The 15679-nt window shown below is 40.3% G+C and overlaps 1 protein-coding gene across 1 annotated transcript in view; it reads left to right on the top strand.

Moving 5' to 3' along the window:
* Positions 1-4973: 4973 nt before the first annotated feature.
* Positions 4974-15679, top strand: part of Fbxl5 (F-box and leucine rich repeat protein 5) — a 40666-nt gene continuing 29960 nt past the window's right edge. Inside the window, exons 1-2 of the mRNA XM_051164870.1 lie at positions 4974-5152; positions 13520-13735. Coding sequence (XP_051020827.1) covers positions 5069-5152; positions 13520-13735 — 300 coding nt within the window. The 5' untranslated portion in view covers positions 4974-5068. The remainder of the gene's footprint in view (positions 5153-13519; positions 13736-15679) is intronic.

The raw sequence follows: 15679 nt of genomic DNA, 5'->3' as shown, positions 1-15679 counted from the left end.
TCACCAAAATTTACACCCAGCCCCTAAAAGACAGAAATCAATCACAAGCATAACAGTTTTGTTATAATCTTGGAAACAAGGAAAACGATCAAAGTAACTGAAAAGAGTCCCCTTGGTAGAGAAATTTAGGGTGGTGAGTAAACTAGTCACAGCCACCCTGGTTACACATAGTAATACTCGATTGTAGGTGATACAACCATCGACTGACTTATCTACTTGTTGATGATGATTGATTACCTAGAACAGAATAGTACTTACCTGACACAGATATTATTTCATGTGCTTTAGATTAGCAGTGTTTTATTTATTTATCTATTTTGTTAGTGTCCCTTCATCACTGAGCAGCATCCCAGGCCAAGGCTGCAGTGGAGAAAAATGTGTCCCTAGGGTGGGACTGTCATTGGCAGTGTCTTTGAATTCAGGCCAGAGTTTCATGTGCTCAGGGCTGTTTTAGAAGAGCAGTGGCAAAAAACAAAAACAAAAACAAAAAATAGGGAAAGCTGGGTGTGGTGGCGCACCCCTTTAATCCCAGCACTCAGGAGGTAGCGGTAGGAGAATCTTTGTGAGTTCGAGGCCAGCCTGGTCTACAAAGAGAGTTCCAGGACAGCCAAGGCTACACAAAGAAACCCTGTCTCAAAAAACAAAACAAAAACAAACAAACAAAAACAAAAGAACAATGAGGATCCTTTTGTTTTTGTCCATATGGCTTTTAGTTTTGTAAAATTTCAGTTACTTTATATAACTATGAATATTTTTATACTCGGAAGTTTTTGTGTGTCATCCCCTGTGTAGTGCCCCCTCTCCTCAACCTCAGTCAGAGCTAGAAAGGAAGGAAACAGACTGGTATTTCTGTAAACATTTCCCCGTTTGTGGATGGGATTAGGCAATTGCCCACCAGATTTCATCATTACAATGACTAAATCCAACAATTTACAGAAGCTTATTGGTTTTTCATTCTAGTTTCTTGTGATACTTAGTACAAGGTAAAATAGCTGAGTTGAGCTGGCTATAAAACCAGCCACCTTCCATCAGGCCAGTACAACCTGCAAACACAGCCCAGAATAGAAGCTTTGATTGGGCATCCAAGCTGGTATTGAGTTACAACATTTATTGAGAAAATAAGAGGAGCGTGACCGTCATTAAAGCACATTGTAAGTATGTACAGAAAAAAATTTTTTTTTGTTTTGTTTTTTTTTTTTTTTTTTGAGATAGGGTTTCTCTGTGTAGTCTTTGCTTTCCTGGACTCATTTTGTAGCCCAAGCTGGCCTTGAACTCACAGTGATCCACCTGCCTCTGCCTCCATTGAGTAACACCCTGACCTTTCCACTTCTATTGTTTTAACTAACATTTTATTAATTCTTTTTTTAAAAAAAGATTTATTTATTTATTATTATGTATACAGTACTGTGACTACATGTATACCTACAGGCCAGAAGAGGGCATCAGATCACATTACAGATGGTTGTGAGTCACCATGGAGCTGCTGGGAATTGAACTCAGGACCTTTAGAAGAACAATCAGTGTTCTTAACCTCTGAGCCATCTCTCCAGCTCCCATTTTGTTAATTCTTTAAGAATTTTGAAGAAAAAACAAAAACCCCAAAAGAATTTTGTAGCCTGGCGTGGTGGCGGAAGCCTTTAATCCCAGCACCTGGAAGCAGAGGCAGGTGAATCTCTGTGAGTTCAAGGCCAAAGAGTGCGTTCCAGGAAGGCCACGCCAACACAGAGAAATCCTGTCCCGGAAAAACAAACAACAAAGAAGTAGGCATGGTTGTGCATGTTTGTAATACAAGGGCTTAGAAAACTAAGGCAGGAAGATTGCCACAAGTTCCAATACAACATGGGCTATACAGCCAAACTCTGTTGTTCAAGTCCCCCAGGATGTTATATCACCCAGGATGTTATGTCACCCAGGATGTTATGACGACAGTCCTAGTAAACAAACGCACACAGCAACATACCTGAGGGGAAGAACCTGAGGGATCAACCACTCTCTCTCTCTCTTTCTCCCCCCACCCCCACAGGGGTTGCTGTAGTCAAACTGTATTTGCATATAAAAACGAGGAAAAAAAAAAAAACAAAATGAGGAAAAAAAACACCCCAAGAACATTTGGCCTTGCATTTCAACTCACTAGCTATATTTTCTTTCAGCAATGCCATCATTTTTTTTTCTGAAAGTGTAGCCCTAAATCAACTTGCCTCATTGTAACAGGTGTTGATTGGCTATTAAAAAAATTATTTGCTTGTGTATATGGGTGTTTGTCTACATGTATGTTTATTTATCACATACATGCCTGTTGATTCCCGTGAAGGTCAGATGAGCCACCATGTGGTGCTGGGAATTGAACCCAGGCCTTCTAGAGGAAATGAAGCCAGTGTTCTTAACCGCTGGGTGCTCTCTCTAGCCCTGCTTTCACTAGCGATGATGATCACTTCTGGTAAAAACTAAGTTATATACCTTAGAATTCTAACCAGTTATTCTTCAACCCTTCAAAAATACAGCTGGAAATTCTCAGAAAAGGCCTTCTGCCAGTGTATGTCAGCTTTCTGGAGCACAGTTTGACACCCTCCCCACTGCATGCTTGCTTGTTTCCCGTAAGAATGAGAAGGAGGATAAAACAAAGCCACAGTCCAAGGAGGTATTCTGTCCCATGGGCTTTCACTGCTCTGTTCACATATACGATGTGGCCCCTTTGCGGTGCTAAGTGGATAGACGGTCCTGTAGAATTTGTCTGTTGTCATACCTGAAGAGATCACAGAGAGATGACTGAACTGCCAGCCTGGACTTTAGCAACCATTCAAATCTGTTGTGACTGTAGGAACTTACAGTGACAGTCCAACACCATGAGGCTTGTCTCAAGCTAAAGTTCAACATGAATTAGTCATATCTATATCCAGGTTATTAACTGACCTCAGCCCATGAGAATAATGTTAACCGCTTCCTTGAAAGGGAAAATGACCTTATTTTTAAAAATCATTTGTTTCTTTCATTTTAGTCCTTGAAACAAATCCCTTGAAATAAGCCAAAGTCCAAAGAAACTGGTATTTTCTTAGTGGACCACAAACCTTCCAAGCTGGGTTAGAGTGAAACTCAGTTTGTGGGTAGCGATTTTTGCTGTTATACACCTATGAAATGTGCTTTGTCCTAGGGATGTGCCAGCGAGCAACAGGGATGCACGTAGGTGAATGAGACACACACTGTGGTGTATTCCTAGTTAAAATGAGAAAAATCACAGTGCTAGGTGCTTTCCTTGTTCTTTATTCTGACAGACCTTGTTCCAGCTACAGAGAACAACCTAGTCATGCAGCAGTACGTGACTACTGGCACACTTGGAAGTCTGATTCTGCATTCCAAGATAGCTAGAGTGAAAGATCAGGATGAAACAAATAGAGTGAGCAAATGTCTTCTGAGACCTATTAAAACAAACAAAAAACAAAGCCTTACTGAAACAGCAGAAGGGGGGAGGGGGCGGGAGAGAAAACAGGGTAAGAAGGTAACAGAGGGAAGAAAAAGAGTGAGTGGGGTCAGGGGAAGGAGAGATGGGCCAGAAACTTTTCAGTTCAATAAGCCAGTTTTTTGTTCATTTGTTTTTTTTTTTTTTAATTTCTTTTTTTATTTTCCTTTTATTTTTTTTAAATTTCTTTTTACATATGGCCAGCATTTTCACTTGCTGATTTGTGAAACCCTGGGCAATGTCTTAATTTCCTACCCCATAGTTGTTTTAATACTCTTTACAGATAGTATTTATGGTGATCCAGGTATTCCTAGTAACGCTTCCAATACATGAACTTGGTTCTCCTTAAAATCTTACGAAGTAGGTCTTACCGCCCCACCCCCCCCCCCATTTCACCTAAGAGAATACTGCGGTCAGAACACAGAAACCATGATTAGTACAACTAGGGTTTGCTGAAACCATGAACCTAATTTTCATCTGATTCAGAGAGTCTGTCTGCCTGCTCGCTTTGCGTGTTACTTTCAAATGGCGAGATTAGAACTACATAGATGCAGCCCAGGGTTCTTTCTTGCCTCCTTCTACTCCGTTTCTGACCGTTTGATTCCTTTTACCCAGTGTCATGAATCTGTGGTAGGAAATACAGAGGTGACGATAGCACAGTTTATGGCAATGAGGAAAGCGAGACGCCCTCCCCAGGTTTTCAGCTTTGCCCTCCTTTCTCCCATTTCTCCATCAGTCCTAAAGCTGCTTCAATAAGTGGAAAAAGTCAACTGGAGGGTTTAGACGAGGGCAGGTGACGCGTAGGGGTGAGACCTACTGGCCTTTCCCTGGGCAGTGACCTCATTTGTGGCTCTTCCTGTCTGAGTCTCTTCGGCTTAAAATGGTGGGATTTGTGCTAAGGCTCTTTCCCTATTAAGACAGCCATGATGGCTCGCCCTTCCCCCAGCAGCAGCAGGCACATCTGGCCGCTCTGGGGCTGATGTTCCCGGGCTAAGGTGGCCGTCCTCCCTCTGGTGTCTTCAGTTCCCCCATGGCCAGCCTCCCAACCTCACATTAACCTTCGCGCCGGGAGGTTTGGGTGGGGAAGGGGGGTGAGGTTGGAGAGGCTGCAGGGTCCCCAGGCCTCAACCACAGGGAGGAGGCTATGCTAGCTAGGCCCAGGGCCACCATTGCCCCCGCCTAGCAAACGCCTAAGCAGAGAAGGCGGCTGGGGGCCCTGGGCGAGCATCGTCATCCCGGCAAGGGGACACAGGCTCGACCACACCACGCAGGACGGGTGGCCCCCGCCGGAAGGCCAGGCACACAGAGGAGCACCCTAGATGGCTCCCGCCCTCAGATAGTGCGTTTTTACGGGATGAAACGGTCAGCACGGGAAGAGGACTAGGAACGAGCCTGCAGAGCAGAGGTGGGAACCGCGCCGGTCACGTGGGCCGCAGCACCGCATGGCGGCGGCCCGCGCGCCCCCGCGTCACGGCTCGCGGAGCTGCCCGGGCGCGCGCGCCGACGGGGCGGGCGCATGCGCACGGGGGGGCGCACCGCCTCTACCCCGCGGCGAGGGTGTTCTATGGAGAGGCGGCGGTCGCGGCTGCTGTGGCAGACGCTGAGGCTGTGGCGATGGCGCCCTTCCCCGATGAAGTGGACGTCTTCACCGCCCCGCACTGGCGGATGAAGCAGCTGGTGGGACGCTACTGCGACAAGGTAAACGGAGCGCGGGGCGGAGGGCGGCGCGGAGGAGCGGGCGGGTCCCCGGCGGCCTGGCCTGCGCGCCTCCCGCAACCTCCCGCGTTGGCGCCGTGCGAGCGAGCAAGCGATTGCCCGCGCGCCTCCCGCACCTTTCTGCCCGCGTTGGCCGCGGCCTGGGACCTTGCCCTCGGGGAGCCGGGGTGAGGGGCACTCCGGGGCCTCCGCCGCTGTCCGCCCGGGGTCGTGGGGACCCAGGTCGGCCGTCCGCGGGGGCTCCCCGGTTGGCGTCCGCAGGCCGCTCCTGCGGTTGCTCGTCGCCGCAGTACTGCCTGCCCGGCCCCTTCGAGCTCTCGGAGTTGCTTTGCTAACACACTGCATCCTCTCTCTGGACCTCTGACTTGCTTCCTGCCTCCACCGGTTGCGTCTTGCAGCCCCCTGGAGCAGGCTTATTTATTTGTATTTTTTACCTTCCAGCTTTGCACTGGTTTAGTTCCGTACACAAGCCCGGTACCTGCGCTCTGCATTTCTGATTCTCCTCTTTCCTTTACAGTTTTTATTTTCCCGAATATGTATTCCTTGTACATTTTGTCCCGAGATAGCTGCTTCTCTATTGGCTTTTTTTTTTTTTTTTTTTTAACTGGAGTCAAAGGAGAGGGGGCCCTACGAAAAGTTGATTTGCTGTGGAACGCGCTTTGGACTTTTAATTGATGTAGCCTAAGTTGAAGAAGCACTTTTGTGAAGATGAGTTGAGGACCTTTTTCTAGTGATTGTTAAAATCCCCAATTGTCAGCTTATGTTTGGTAGGTCATATATGAATAAACTCTGGGCAGTCATGTGTTTAATAAAAATGAACCACATAAATCGCTGTTTAGTAATTATTAGTTAAACATAAGAGTAAATGGCATTTTCAGAGATTACATAGAATTAGCATCATCACTACTAACAGCAAACAAGAGTTGTCTTTCAACCCAGAGAGGTTCTAGGAAGGAGCCCAATGTTTTCACTGGTAGGCCACAGAAGACCAGCAATTTGAAGTTTCAGATCTTAACAATTCTGCCCCACAACCATTTCTCTCCCTCCATTTTGGGATGTGAAAAACAAAACCCAGAGCCAGTCCGTGTCAGGTGTACTTTTAAACTCCAGGACTGTTTAGGATCACGGTTCTCCCTTTGGTTTCTTATTAATTAACCCCGAAGCTGTTTAAAATCCTGATGCCTGAATCCTCATTCAAATTGGAGTCTTTGAGCATAGAACCCAGATATCAAGTATAATTTAGAGCTCTCAGGTGAAAGTTAGTACATTGAGAGTGATTACGATCTATCAAGAAGCTTCAGGATTGGCTAATCCTTGAGCAGACGAATACGTATTATCTTCATTTTTGTAATCTTCACCTTTTGAAAAAAATTTTTTCCTTCACACTTTCCTTTAATTTCAGGAAAGGAAAAGCAAAAAGTTTTTTCATTTTTTTCAAAAAGCAAAAGGGGAATTAAATCAGGATCACACTTTCCTTTAATTTCAGGAAAGGAAAAGCAAAAAGTTTTTTCATTTTTTTCAAAAAGCAAAAGGGGAATTAAATCAGGACTAATCGAACCCAAGGCTTTTCTCTGGCTAATTTTGGGAAGAGGTAGTTCAGAGACTCTGATGATACAGGGGAAAATTTGCCAATTTGTACCTCTTCCTATGAGCTTTCTAAGTATTTTTCTTCTTTTTATTTTCTTTTTGTTTTTGTTTTGTTTTGTTTTTTTTCCATACAGGGTTTCTCTGTGCATTCCTCGCTGTCCTGGAACTCACTCTGTGGACCAGGCTGGCTGAGATTATAGGCTTGGGCCACCCACCACACCTGGCTAGCACATCTTAAAATGTTTCAGATTGCCTTTAATCCTAGCAGGAGGCAGAGGCAGGTGCATCTCTGTGGGTTTGAGTCCAGTCTGGTCTATAGAGTAAGTCAGGACAGCCAGGGCTGTTACACAGAGAAATGCTGTCTCAAAAAAAAAAAAAAAAATTGCCAAAGGATTATGATCTTCCCAATCAGCATTTGTCATATACTGCCCAACCTTTTTTTTTAAACTGAGAAAGTCAGTCATTATTCTTTTGTTTTGATCTTATTTTTAATACAGTGTCTCCCATAGTACAAGCTGGCCTTGAACATGCTACTTTGCAGAGGCTGGCCTTGAACTCTTGATTGTCCGGCTTCCACCTTCTTGGCTCAAGAGCTACAGACATTTGTCATCATAGTGGGCACAGTCACTATTTTTGTATCTCCTTTTTATGTTTGAGAATATTTGAACAAATTTTGAAAATGCAGTTGACTTCAAAAAAAGTGAGTCAAATAATTCTCAGTAGTTAAATGTTCTCTCTTGCATTAAGTAATTTAATAAAGCGTTTTAAATTTGGTACAGCTTTGGTCAGACTTGCCAGTGGTTTATTGCCAGCGTTGTAAAAAAGTCATTAATTCTGAATTAGTTGAATGTAGTTAATGAAATTATCATATATATTCATTAAGAATACTAAATGTCCAGTTTTTGTAACTCTGACCAAGGTAATTTAATGAAGGAAAAAAGACTGTACAGGAATTTTCTTCATTTTTGTTTTGTTTGTTTTCTGAGACAGGGTTTCTCTGTGTAGCCTTGGCTGTCCTAGACTCACTTTGTAGACCAGGCTGGCTTCGAACTCTCTGTGATCCTTCTGCCTCTGCCTCCCGAGTGCTGGAATTAAAGGCATGCGCCATGGCCCTCATCCTTTCTTCTAGTTAACAATGGCCAGTAGAAGGTTCTCTGGGCGTCTTTTGTGAGCAAAAATGGGAAAATAAGTATTTTGTGGTGGGAGAAGAGCCTTAAAGAATTAAGATTTGTTTTGATTAGTTTGTCATATGAAGATATGTTGTCGTTGTCTTTCTTTTAGTTGTATAGATCAAGGATACAGATCCAACAGCCTCCAGTAAAAACTGCAGTCAGAACTAGCCTTTGGTTAAAACTAAAAAAGCTGCAAAGCATGCTATCTCACAGCATTCTAAATTTTGACCAAGAATATCCAGAAGCTGTAAAGATTTCAATTTTATTCCCAGTATTAGACTTGTAAAACACAGCATATTGGAAAAATCATTTCTTTGGAAGCATCAAATCACCTTTCTATGCTTTGAGCAATTTACTTAGAGTGAATTATTCTTAAATTGTCACAGATTATGTTAAATATTGCTGTATAATATTTTAATGTGAAGTTTCCCATGTAAAAATGTCATCCACACAAAATATAAACACTGAGAAGGAAAAGTGAACACAAAGTCCCACCCCTAATCTAGAACCTATTTGCAACTGATACCTAGTTTTCTCTAATGGCGAAACCCATTAGAGAAAGTAGTAGTTGCCCAGGAGTAGTTGGTCAATAAAAAACAGACTCCATAGTTTTTTGTTTTGTGTGTGTCTGTGTGTGATTTTTGAGCATGCACTTTTTATTTTATCTTGGTACTTTTGTCTTACTGGCTTTGTTTGTTTTTGGAAAAGGTGCTATGGAAAGGTCTCTTTATCTCTGCTATGCAGACAACAGGCCTTTGGCACAAGTAAAAGTATTGTTTGTTTCTGAGTTACACCTGGGGATTTGTAGGCCCTCATTGCCTAGGTAAGCGCTTATGTAAGCTAGTGATAGACCCATAACCACCCAAATCAGTATTAAGACTCCCAGCTTAATTTTCTTCATCTGAAGCTGCAGTAGCTTTTGATTTGCTTCCTAACAATCTGCTGAGAATCCTGTTTCATAATTCATTGACCTTCCAAATTGGAGGGAGTGTAGTAAAAATTTACACCAAATGGTAGATAATCCTTTCCCCATTTTCTTCCCAATATTCAGCACTGCCTTCAATCGTCAAAACTTATTTCTATTACTTCTTTTCTTCTGCCCTGCAGTGGTTTCTGTTGGCATTGTGAAATGTGATTGTTGTTCCTAGGAGTTCGCAGTTGGTACCCACTATCACCTGTGCTAATACAGAAATCCAAGAAGAGCGCAGTGGGAGCAAAAGGAAGACAGTAGGTGGTCATGTCCACAGTGAACATCAGGAATGGTCTCTGAATTGATTTCTGAGAATAGCTACATGGATCCTATAAAGATCCAGATTTCTATATAGATAGACGAGGTATAAAAAAGTTGAAGTAAGGGGTTAGAGAGTGGTTTAGCAATTAACAGCAGTAGTTTTTCTTCCAGAGGACCCAGGCTCTAGTTCCAGTACCAACATGGCAGTTTCCAACAGTCTGTAACTTCAGTTCTAGGAGAGCTGATGTCCCCTTCTGTCGTCACTGGCATCAGACACGCATGCGGTGCAGATACACATGTAGACAAAACAGCACCCCCAGTGGTGAAAGCAGTTAGGGGCTGCCTAAATTCTTCAAGAAGGGATATTAAAAGTGTCCTCTACTTTGAATATTTTAAAAAGATATTTTATAACTGAAACTAAGAAGAAAGTAAATGCAAAATTGAGTAGATGACTTTCTGAAACTCAAATGTAGCTTTATGGTCAGTTTTTCTTTTCTTTATTTTTCTACATTTCTGTAAAACTGTACTAGCATTTGGGAAGATTGACTTAGTGAATAATACTGAATTTTGAGCTGAGGGGAAGGAAGAGGAATTTAATGGATTCTTACTACATACTGACAGTTTTTCGATAATCCTTACAAGAGCTTTGTAAGACAAGTGTTATCCCTCGTTTAAAAGTGAGGAAATAGTCTTAGTGGTTAAATAACTTACCCAGCTCACTCAGCAATTAGTAGAGCCTGAATTTTAATCCTAGATTTTTTTTTCTTCCTTTAACACCCACATTTTTTTTTTAGCATTACCTCACTTGTTGCTTATTACTATTTTATGCAAAACTGTTCATTTGTAGGTCTTTTTTTTTTTTTTTTTTTTTTTTTTTACATCTGTAAATTTGGCCAGAGTATTCTAAAGCTTCTTCGTTGAGTGTATATATATACTTCTGATTAACTGAAAGTATATGATTGGGAGAATTGGACAGAAAATAAAAACTGCATCTGGAGTGTTAATGTTTGCATTCCTACTGTATTACTATTTTTTTTTTTTTAAACTTACTGGCTTTATGTTACAGTGTTCTTGGCAATCAGGTTTAAGTCCAGCCTTTATGTTTTAGCTGTACAGTGTCTTGAGACAGAAGATCAGTTATGCATTCTCACGTGAAAAATGGCATGTTATTGTTGTACTGTTTGTTGGTTATGTGTGTTTTGTTTTGTGTAGGGTCTTTGTTGAGTTGGTGGCACCAGAGTATATTAATGTGCAGGCTACTAGTGAGCTTTCATTCTACCATAGAGCGTTTTTCACAGTATCTTATGAGCCACTAGTAGGCCAAAAATCAACTTTGTGCATCATAAATAGCATTAGAAAAGGAAAGTGGAAATGTAAATACATTCCTGATCACAGAAGGAGATAGTTTTTCCTGAATTATCTTTGAAATGTTTGTTCTCTAGGTTTCACTGCATTTCTTTATCATTTTTTGTGTAGTCAGGGACTGACAAGGTCATTTGTACTAAACAGTGTTTAGAAAACACTTGGTCTGGAGCAGTATTCTCAGCTGAAGCACTGTTGACATTTTCGGCTACATAATTTGTTGTGGGGGCTGTCATCTGCACTGTAAAATGCTTAGCCAGTTCTTGGCTCATACCCACCCTATGTCAGTAGCGCTCTCTGTTGGTGACAAACTAAACTGTCCCCAGACCTGTCCCTTTATCTCCTGGGGGACAGTGTCCTTACAGTGAGACCTTTGTTTTGGAGCAATTATTCTGACCAGTTACTGCCTTGGATCTAAAGAGATAGCTTTCTGTGTGGGATAGACATTTTATCTGTGACATAAATTAGTTACAGAAGCTAAATCTGCATTATTGTGTAGTTATATGATTTAGGATAGTTTTCCCAGCCTGTTTTATTTTCTAGTCTGTAAAATGGGCACGATAAACCTATACTGTAATGTGTCTTAAGAAAAAGCAAATATTTCTAAGCAGTTTAGACTCCAGTACACTATAAGCTGCAGTATAACCTAAAAATAGATTGCTAGTGTCCAGGCTTATGCAAGTCTAAGTGGTTGTCTGTCTTTATAGACGCAAATACCATTTTAAGAAAGCCATTCACATAGATTAAATTTTAAAGAGTTGTGTTGTGTGTGCCCTGGCATTTTTTGTTTGTTTGTTTGTTTTGGTGTTATTGAAGATTGAATTCAGGCACTTGTTCATGCTAAGTGCTCTACCACTGAGTTGTGGCATGGATATGCTTTTAACTATTAAATCCACTAACTTTTAGTATCAAATTAAAATTATTTTTATGTAGAGAAAAATTGATGTGGGTCATAGCTTAAGAACTTGTTTTCCCTTTTCTATATTTAGTCTTTGTTTTGGCCTTGTTCATTTATTCATCAATGCAACAAATATTAAGGATTTAATACAAATGAAACTTTCTTCACCTATTGTATAAACACTTTTCTCACCAGAAAGCATGCTTCAAATCTGATTATTTTTCTCCCAGCTTTAAAGTACAGTTAACAAAGTTTTATAAATTCAAGATATACAGTGATATGGTATACATTTATGGTATTTAATAATTACCTAAATGTAATTGATTAACCCATTCATTAACATAGTTATAATTTGTGTATAGATAGAAGAAAAATACACTTCAGATCTACTGTGTTAGTAACTTTCAAATACGGAATAGTTTGCTCATGAGTGTATTGTATACTTTTGGTACATTAAAAGTTTATGGATGTTAGTGATCTTCCCCCTTCATCTCCCCCAGACAAGGTTTCTCTTTGTATCCTTGACTGTGTGGACTCTGTAGGACAGGCTGGCCTCGAACTCAAAGAGATCTGCCTGCCTTTGCCTCCCAAGTGCTGGGATTAGAGGTGTGCCCCACCACTGCCTGGCTTGTCAGTACTTTTTATTAATGTCGTATGTCTACTAAGAACTTTTTTCTCCTGGGGTTCAGAACAAACCTATACAGCCTTGTGCTCGTTAGGGAGGCTTTCGATTGCTCAGCCATATCCCTAGCTTCTTACATTAAGACTTTTAAAACACCCCCTAGCACCTCCCCCCAATTAAGTAAAATTATTTGTGGTGCTACTTGTAGCTATTAGCCACTAATAAAGCTTGTAATCTGATTTGGTGGGTGAGCCACCATGTGGTTCCTGGGAATTGAACTCAGGACTTCTGGAAGAACAACCAGTGCTCTTAACCTCTGAGCCATCTCTCCAGCGCCTCCTCTCCCCATTTTGTATTTCTGAACATTCTTAAACTCTGAAGTGAGAATTTCATCGTCTGTTATACATATTATTTGTAATATGGGAAGAAGCTAAGCATTATTTTTACATTGTTACATAGTTGAAAACAAATATTTTGTGACATGTGAAAATTATATTAAACTTTAAACTTCGGTGTCCTTAAATACAAGGTAATACAAGGTTTTATAGAATAAACTAACAGTCATTTTCTTAAATATCATGTGTAATTTCTTTTGGGCTGTAGTGGCAGAGTTAAATAGTTGGTTTAGGCTTATATCCTGGGAAAATTAAAATATTTACTGTTTGACTTTACAGAAATGTTGGCAATCCCTGTTCTACATGATTGACTCATGTATTATGTTTAACTATTGATTATCTTCTCTTCAGTTGAGTGTCAACTCCATGAAGGCAGAGATCTTCATTTTGTTCCCCCTGTGTGTTCACACGTACGTGGAACAGTGTCTGTCTTATCATAGCTGCTCAAAGATTATTGCAACAGAGCAGAAAGTACCTGAATTTATAAAAATGAATATGATAACCCTGTGAAGTATAGGCATTTTGTTCTCTGTTTTCAGAGGGGATAAAGGGTATGTGTGTGTGAAAATATATTCTTCTCTTAAATTTAATAGCTCAATATTTTATACTTATTGCTTAAACATATCAGTTTCAACTTTTAAACTGTCGTGAAATGTTTTCCAATGTTTAAATTGTAGAAGTAGTGTGATAGCATTAAGAATATTTTGAACAGAGAAAAAGAAGCCACATTATTCTAAGCTTACTCTTCTAATGTATGTGCCTTTGGTGTGCTTGCCTCTATTTAAGCTTGGAGGGAAATGCGTCTGATTGTTTTTATTTAAATAAAGTATGTGCTCCCCACCCCCTTTGTATCACCAAGTACTTGAGAATGCCAACCAGCAGCTTCCTGGTCTGGGGTACTTTTAAATTTTACAACTACAAATTATTATATTATGAATTTCTTTTATTTGTACTATAATGTAATTGTTATAAAGGAAATATCTTTCTATGAACAAAAATGTAGGTATACATTTGAATGTTTCTTGTTACATTGTCTCCTGTTTGCATCTATTAACTATGTCTTTTAAAATTTTTATATTTAGCTTTCTAAAACCAACTTTTCCAACAACAATGACTTCCGTGCTCTTCTCCAGTCTTTATATGCTACTTTCAAGGAGTTTAAAATGCATGAGCAGATTGAAAATGAATACATTATTGGTTTACTTCAGCAACGCAGTCAGACCATTTATAATGTACATTCTGACAATAAACTCTCTGAGATGCTTAGTCTCTTTGAAAAGGGGCTGAAGAATGTTAAGGTGAGTTGCAAAAGTTGGTATGTAACTATTAGAAATAGTGTCAACCTGTCACTGTAATTTTTATTAGCAACTTTAGTAAATGGAGCTATTTTGTGGAAAGATTTCATTTATTTGTGATGTCTAGGAAGGCTGTTCATAAGGAATGGTTACAATGGAGGCTTGCAGTAAGGCAGAGAGGTAAAGCTCAAATTGGAGTAAGAAAAACTAGGAGTTTAGGGCTGAGAAACAAGGAAGGAGCCAGTCGATAGAAAATTACTAAGAGAAAACATCAGGACAGGAGGATTCTTGTTGAATCAACTCTATAGGGTTTTTGCTAAAAATGGGCCAGGATGTTAAATCCTTGAGGCTGAGGGAGTAGTGAGGAGTTTGATCAGATGCTGCCATAGTCACATACTGGGCCCAAACTGGCTCAGCAAGATTCTTTCTAAAATGGAACTGAGAGAAAGGCTCAGGAAAAGTCTAAGGTCAGACCTAGCTGAAAAGGTGACTCGGAGGAGTCTGGCTTAGTCTGGTGAGAGGCTTTGGAAACTGGCTCTTTATTAATTCCTACTGAAGCTTTTATTTTAATTAAAAAACATTTTTATTTATTTATTTTTTATTTTTTTGGTGAATACTGACCACCAGGTTTTAAAGATTTATAAGTTGAAATTTTAATTATTGTGAAATTGTTGTAGGTGACTAAAGATAATAATTTTTGTTGAGGATGAGTAACACTTCTGTTCTATAGATATTTATTTAGAAGTAAAGGTGGGGCTAGGTATGGAAGCACACACCTTTAATCCCAGCACTCTGGAGGCAGAAGAAGGTCAATCTTAAGGAGTTCAAGGTCAGCCAGGTCTACATAGTGGGATCTATTCTCAAGCAAGGTAAAACTAAAAAAATAAAATTGAAGATGGAAAATGTAATTCAGTGGTAGAGTTTTTGCCTATCGTGAGCAAGGCTTTGACTTTAGTCTGTAGCAGTGGACAAAAATTGATTGGCAGCTATAGTGCTTACTGTATTTTATTTTTCTCTATTAGAGGAAGCAGGATTGTTAAGACAATTTCAGTTGTATGGCATCTATGGTGGTACTTGTCTGAAATCCAATAGTTAGGAAAGCTACTAGTTCAAGGCCGGTCTAGGATACATAGTGAGATTTTATCTTAAAAAAAAAAAAAAAAACAATACTGAAAAAGAAAATGAAATACGTTTGTGAGTGTAGTAAAGGATAGTGATTTCAGTACATTTTGTTAATTATATTTGTCGTATACAATATTTAAAAGTTACTCTTAGTTTAACCCTTTCAGTTCAGTGCACCATAGGAGTAAGTTATAATTCCATCAAGCCACCATATTCCCTTCACTTTAGAAAAGTGATTCAGTTAGAGGGAGGATTAATTTCAAAGGACAGGAAACACTCAAGCCATTATTGGGACATTCTACCAGGAGTTACCAGAAGGAAGAACACTTTGGTAGGTGTCCCGAGGAGAGGTGGTGGGTTAGTGGAAGGATGCATACTAGATATGGGAAAGAGGAGATTTATTTTTCTATTGAATACTTCTTTATACTCTTGGTGTTTTGTATTATATTCATGTATTATGTAGTTAGTAATTTCTGAACCAAAGTAGTGATTGTTGAAAATATATAGAGGAAGGGACATGCTTGACAGTTATGTACTACCTAAGACTAGTGGAATACTGGGATTATACAAAGTAGTAGAAAAAGCCAGGCATGGTAAAATGCACCTTTAATCCCAGCACTCAGGAGGCAGAGGCAGGTGGATTTCTGTGAGTTCGAGGCCAGTCTGGTCTACAAAGAGAGTCCAGGACAGCCAGAGCTTTACACAGAAAAACCCTGTCTCGGGGGGGGGGGGGGGGAACAAAAAACAGAGAGGGAGAGAAAGAGAAATGAGTGGGAATTGTATTGGATTTGGTATGTGGAAGAGGGCTAAGGATTAAGATTTATT

This window comes from Acomys russatus, chromosome 22 (genome assembly GCF_903995435.1).
Source record: "Acomys russatus chromosome 22, mAcoRus1.1, whole genome shotgun sequence".
Taxonomy (NCBI): domain Eukaryota; kingdom Metazoa; phylum Chordata; class Mammalia; order Rodentia; family Muridae; genus Acomys; species Acomys russatus.
Note: the sequence above shows the minus strand (reverse complement) of the source record. Positions and strands in the feature narration are given on the sequence as shown.